We start from the raw sequence: 6,500 nt of genomic DNA on the forward strand, positions 1-6,500 counted from the left end.
ATTGATCATTTAGAAGTTAGATCCACTCTCTGACATTCACTGTAGTTTGGTGATATGAAACCAATGGATCACATTTATTGTTTTTGTTCCTGTTGGATACAAAAGCCAAGCTTTAGATTATTTCAGTTCTCGTTAGGACACAGTAAAACTGCCAACAACTTTAAACACACCAGTGATTTTATCTGCATTCATTAATTTAATAACCAAATCTTTACAGATGCTTTCCTTGCGAGTTTGCTTTCCAAATCAAAGCACAGACTTATGCACCAGTGTAAACAGAAACCAGAACCAACAAACGTAAAAACATCCGTGTTCAGGCTGTGTTGGCATCAAGGAAATGTAAAAGTCCACATTTTGGAAAAATAAAAAGTCCGATCCTGTTTGGCTGTTTAGCTCTCGTCTGCTTCCAGGTTGATGTTGTTTCCAAACTTTGCATAAAGCTGCACCTTCAGGTCCCCCAACACCTGCTGGATCTCTGACACTCGTTCATCCAGACCTTTGACCTCCTGCTCCAAGGCTTCCTGGTAACAGAAGACAAAAAACATCAGATGTGGCGTTTTTTGAATGACTGTAATAAAAGAATGAGGTTTCTGTGATTCAAGCCAGCATCAAGTTACAACTAGGCCTGTCACGATAACAAATTTAGCTGAAAGATTAATTTTCTCAAAAATTATTGCGATAAACGATAATATTGTTTGAAGACCTTTTTACACTGATTTAATGGAAATGACGTAATAATGCATGCATTTTCCCACCAAAGATAAACACACTTTATTTTCAAAAGAAACCTTAACACTGGAACTGGTTAACAAAATAAAACGAGAAATAAAAATTAAATGGAGTCTCAGTCTCTGTTAACTAAAAATACACTTGAATAAAAACTAAACATAAGATAAAACCACAGTGGAAATAAAAACGTATATACAAAATATCACGTTTGTGATATGTATGTTTTCCTGGGGAGTTCATACTGTCTATCAAATGTCTGCAACATTTTTCAAAATGCCGCCTTTTCAACAATATTAAATGGAAGCATCTCTTTAGCAATTAAATGAGATACGCTGTCTGTGAGCGTGCGCCACTTTGCGCCGTCCTTTTTATATGCTGCCTGTCGATTAATTTCTTCAGTGATGGTGGAGTGTCGTAAACTTGAAGACGCAGACAGGACACCACTTGTACTTTTTGTCCCCAGCTGCAGAAACTTTGCTTGCTCTTGGTTGTGCTTTAGCTGCATGTGTAGGTTGGTTGTATTGCTGCCCTTAGTTGCTACTGTTTTATGACAAATGCGACATACTGTCTCGCATGGGTCCAGCGGTTTGCCTCGGTCATGTGGTTTGAATCCGAAATACTCCCACACTGCGGCTGTTGCGCTCGGCTTTGAAACCAGTTCCATTTTTGTTTTTACCTCGCCAACTCCTCACGGGGCTCTAAAGCTGCAGAAGTACAAAATGATGCGCGCTGACTACCTGATACGATAGTCCACTCTGAGGAAGGGGAGGGGTCAGTGGATAGAACCGGAGTTAAGCCTTTTCATCCAGCGTCATCAATAGAAAGAGCAAAACACAGGCAGAGACGATATAGCCGATAAATGAAATGACCTGGATAGTTTTTAGTTATCATGCGATTAATTGATTTATTGAGGCCTAGTTACAACTCATTAAAAGAAAATGACTTTTGTTTTCACTTAAAGGGGTCATAGAATGCAAAACCGAGTTTAGCCCGGCGTACACTGTAATTTACGGGCTGATTTTCCAGTCATGCGAGTACTTTTCGATCGGGCCGACTTTCAGCCTGATTGTGAGTCGTGTATTTTACAGGGGGGTTACGAGCGGCAATCAGCTTCACACGACTGCCTCCCGATCAGGATTTGTGAGGTTGGGAGAAAATCAAACGTGTCGTGGACATATCGCTCAGGCCGCATGAGCAAAGAAGGATTCTTCTTTTTGTTCCTCCTCTCAGATGTAAACACAGCAGCGTGGCGGGGATGCAACGAGTGAAATGCAGCTCAGTCTGCAAAATTGACGAACCACAGCAGCCACGTCCTTTTTCCAAATACGTCGTCGCCCTTTCTTTATACAACCCTCAGCAGAAAATTACACAAATTGCCAAGGCTGCGCTGTTCACTATAGTGAGCTTAATATCCCCCTTCTATTTGTTTGGCTTCAGGATAGTAACATAAACGTAAAGAGCAGTTAAAACCCCGCCGACTCATCCTTTCTCTGCAAATCTCACAATTCTAAACTTCCACCATAAAACAGGCGAATCCAAACAAAGAACCGAGTTGACGCAAACTCGGGGTCGTTGCCTAATTTGGTTCTGCTGGGCCGCTGACTGGACTGTCAGGAGACCTACAGAATTCTGCATTAATCAAAAGGTTGTGTAGTAACATTAAAACTAAGAACAATATCCCTTTAATAAAATATGCTAACTGTAACTTTACATTTATTTCAAGCCAATTTTATTTTTGCTTCTTTATATTTTGTCAGATTTTATTCCAGTTCTTGAGGGAAACCTAGATTTTTGAACATAAACAAAGTAAAGCCTTTAAAGCACAAATTGAAGAAGCTTAATTCTTTACACTAGAGGTTTACTTATATGGGTTCATTTAAAGGTGGATACTAGGGCTGAAACAATTAATCGGATAAATCGATTATTGAAATAATCGTAAACTACCCTAGTAATCGATTAATCGTTAACTGGAGCATAGAGACGGTAAAACATGCCTTTAGCTGATAGAGCGACCCACTTAAAGCAGTAAATCTTTTGCATTTAAGATAAAAATCTTTTTTTTTCTGTCAATATGCTCTATCCAGAACTCCTAAAGTGGAAACGTTTTAGTTTCACCTGGTTTATCTCTTCTTTAAGGAAGATTTGGCTATCCGATAATCAATCGAATAATCAAAAACATAATCGACAGATTAATTGATATGCAAAATACTTGTTAGTTGCAGCTCTAGGAGATATCATCACTTTTGATATTAGTCTAACAGATGAGGGCTAAATAATCGATTCATTTAATGAGCTTGTGTTTTTTGTTTGGAGTGATGGTGTTTTGATTTCTGGAGCAGATGAGGTTTCAGAGTCTATTCCAGGTTTGATGCACAGAGAAGAAAAAGGTAGAGAGGAACAGAGCAACACCAACCTTTGCAGCTTCTAGCATTTCCTGAGTTTCTTCCTGGGAGTGACCGATGAAGACCCCCCCAATCTGGTAAGGGATGAACAAGGACTCATCATCCAGCATCATGAGATCATCGCTGGCGTCCTGCAGGTTCTGCAGAGCTTTCTGCACAGATATAAAAAGTCCAAAACTCTGAGGGCTGATTTAACTGCTGACTACATTTAGCAGCACCCCCACCTTTTAGGAAGACTGAACACTACCTACAAAAAAATTATTTTAAATGAGTTTTCGCTTCCTGTATGAATGCTTCATGTAAGTGATCTATATATGTTTGAAATAGCAAAATATCTCAGTTTCTTCTTCATAAAAAGGTAAATATTTCTTTCAATTCATCACATTTAATTAAAACAAAGTTACTGTGTTTATCTGACGACATAAGTGTTGCAGTTAAGGTTTTTTTTTTTATTTTGAGGTCAAAAATGTAATTTGTAGTTTTATCAAGTTTCTGATAAAAATGTCAATAAATGCTGCAAGATGAAGTATATTCTGAAATTATTTGATATAACAGACAAATTATTAATCCTATTTTTTCCAAGTTACAATTTTTGATAACTTGGAGATATATATATATATATATATAAAAACACACTCATTAATTCAGAAAAAATTGTGAGGTCAAACATGGTCTGTAAGATCAACTTCTTTCTTGGAGGTGAGCGCATTGCCATCAGTTATCTAAGGTTGCCTGCTGTAGATTAAGTTAATAAAAAAAAAAGCTAAAAACTTAATAAGGTAAATAAAAAGCTCATTAAAAAAACCTAAGAAGTCAAGTGAAAAGTAAAAAAAGTTAATTTATCAGCATTGATGTTCTGACGGTTATAACAAAAAGTTTCTTTTTTACTGTTTTTCACAAAGCATTCATCACATTTTTTTTTTTCCATATTAGGGCAAGTGAATATTTTTGGCAACATTTGCCTTGAAATTCTAGCAATAAAAATGATTTTTTTACTAAGTTATAAAAGTACTAAGGTCATGTTCTGTCCTCCAATAACACTGACTAGAACTTTTACTACAAAGTATAGCACTTTGTTTAATTGGATCACTATAATTAAGGTATTTTTTAATTAAAATTTAATGTAAAAAAACAAAGAAAATATGATTTTACCTGAAGAAATATGGCAATGACTAAATAAAACGTCTTATCTCTCTAGGTAAAGCTTTCTCTTGATTCCCTATGTTATGTTTGTATAACTATTAATACTTGAAAAATTATTAAATGAATCATTTTTTTTCTTAAAAAAGCAAATCTTTTTGTATAAAACCTTTAATATAACCCATCCTATAGACCACAGGCATTTTATCTGCATCATCTGATGGATAATGAAGTCCAGCCCTATCATCCCACTGCTGTAGCTTTTTTGTTTCCCTCTATCTTACCTTCTTTGTCTCTATTTCATTTTTCAGCTCCACCATCCGATTTGTGTTTCTGGCGAATTTATTGATCTTCTGTTGATCTTCAAAAGTGACGACCACGTCTTCCACCCCCTGCAGACAAGTTTCCGTTAGCATGTTTACCGACAACAAGCGTTAAAGGCGTGAGACAAATCCTTCATTCACTGCCATGTTGTCTGAAACTATTCTTGTTTGGTTTGCGGTAATATTATAATATTTGAAGAGCAGAAACTCAAAAACAGCAGAACGTAGCTGAGTAAATGAAGCTAGCTTAGCTAGCTCACTGCACGAGGATGTAAAATTTAGCAAAATGGCGCTAGCACCGATCATTTTAACTTCTAACTGTCACAAAACTCCGCTTTTTTATTATTTCCTCTGAGAAGACGGGGTACAATACAGTCCAAGAAGTAAATATATTTAAGATATCACTTACTACGGGTCCTTTCATTGTGGCAGCTGCCATTCTTCTTCTTTGTGGGATTTTATTGGCGGTTGGCACGCAACGAAATGGCGCACTACCGCCACCAACTGGTTTGGAGTGTAGATCTGGACGGCTACTACTTATACTGAACAAAACATATCACAAAATCAACAAAAAAAACATGAATAAAACCAAAATAACATTAAAATTCTCTCAATTACATTGATTGATCTAAGATCATGAAAAACAATATCATAACATTTATCTCTTGAGTTTATAAAAGAAAAGTTGGAAGAGTTACATTTTTGCAAGCAAATTTTTTGCAGCTGAATTTTTGCAGCTGAATCTTTTGCAGCTGAATTTTCACCAGATAAAAAATCAATGTAAGGAACTCAATGTGTAAAAAAAAATCAATATTTAAAATTCGGTGCAAAAAAATGTCTATGTTTAAAATACGTTCTTAAAAAAAATCTGTGTTTAAAATTTGGTGTACAAAAAAGGCAGATTCCAATGATACTGTTTTTCTTCCATATGAGGTCTTTTTAAAGATAACACTTTAAAGGATCAAAGTGTTATCTTTCCTTTTTAATATTGTGAACCATTTCCCTCCTTTTTCTTTCATACTTCTCACCGTGTATCATAACATGTTCTATTGTCTCTTATTGCTCAAAGTATTCACACCTAACGTTGTTATGTTTACCTATTTTGAATAAAATACTGTCCTGTATGCACAAGTCTTGATATAAATGTTTTTTTCTGTTCTGTTCCTTCCTGCACATCTAATTTCTCCCACCCTCCTCTAAATCATGTAAAACCACCGTCCTTTCCTCTCTTCTTCCCATTGCTTTTTCCACCTTTCCTTCAGCCTCTTTTTGTTTCCATCTTACTAATTTTAACTGACATATTGTTGGCTTCTCTTGTTGTAGCCCCCTTTGCAGCCTTAGCTGCCATTTTATTTCCTTTAACTCCACTATGTGCCGGTACCCATTAAAATATGACAGCAATGCCCATCATTTTAAATCTGTATACAGTAATGTTTGCTTCTGGAGGACTTAGGGACCCTTTTTTCATCATTCTGCTTCATTCTATCTCTATTCTCCCACTCTGCAGAATCTGTTAGTTCAATATCTAACGTTCTGCTCTCTCTGCTTTTTTTCATAATAACTTCGCCTCATCTGTTCCTGTTTGGCTGTGACTCCATCCTGGAGAAAAATATCACCTGTGCTGCTGCCATCAAAAACCTTTTATCTATAGATGTTGGGATCGGCCTCTTTTTCAGTGTAGTCCTGTTTCTCTGACTGTGACGGGCTGGATGTGCTCACTTCATCCTCTGAAATGGGAGCTGGCTCAGAGCTTTTTTGCCTGGCTGTGTGTTTCCTGGAGCAGGTCACCTTTTACAGCTGCTTTTTATGTCTCTGCTTCTGTCTCCTTGAACCCCAGTCAGCCTCAGCAGATGGCCGCTCACACTGAGCCTGGTTCTGCTGGAGTTTTCTTCCTGTTTAAAGGGAG

General features: G+C 36.9%; 1 protein-coding gene across 1 annotated transcript; it reads right to left on the minus strand.

Annotated features, from left to right (window-relative positions):
* Positions 1-5: 5 nt before the first annotated feature.
* pfdn4 (prefoldin subunit 4) lies at positions 6-5,089 on the minus strand. The gene is made up of 4 exons (XM_015373139.1): positions 5,004-5,089; positions 4,556-4,663; positions 3,143-3,283; positions 6-521 (listed from the first exon to the last, which is right to left on the minus strand). Exons 1-4 carry the CDS (start codon positions 5,031-5,033, stop codon positions 390-392), a joined length of 411 nt encoding a protein of 136 aa, XP_015228625.1. The 5' UTR covers positions 5,034-5,089; the 3' UTR covers positions 6-389.
* Between the last annotated feature and the right edge of the window lie 1,411 nt (positions 5,090-6,500).

The sequence above is a fragment of the Cyprinodon variegatus genome, unplaced genomic scaffold (assembly GCF_000732505.1).
Source record: "Cyprinodon variegatus isolate N-32 unplaced genomic scaffold, C_variegatus-1.0 Scaffold81, whole genome shotgun sequence".
NCBI lineage: Eukaryota > Metazoa > Chordata > Actinopteri > Cyprinodontiformes > Cyprinodontidae > Cyprinodon > Cyprinodon variegatus.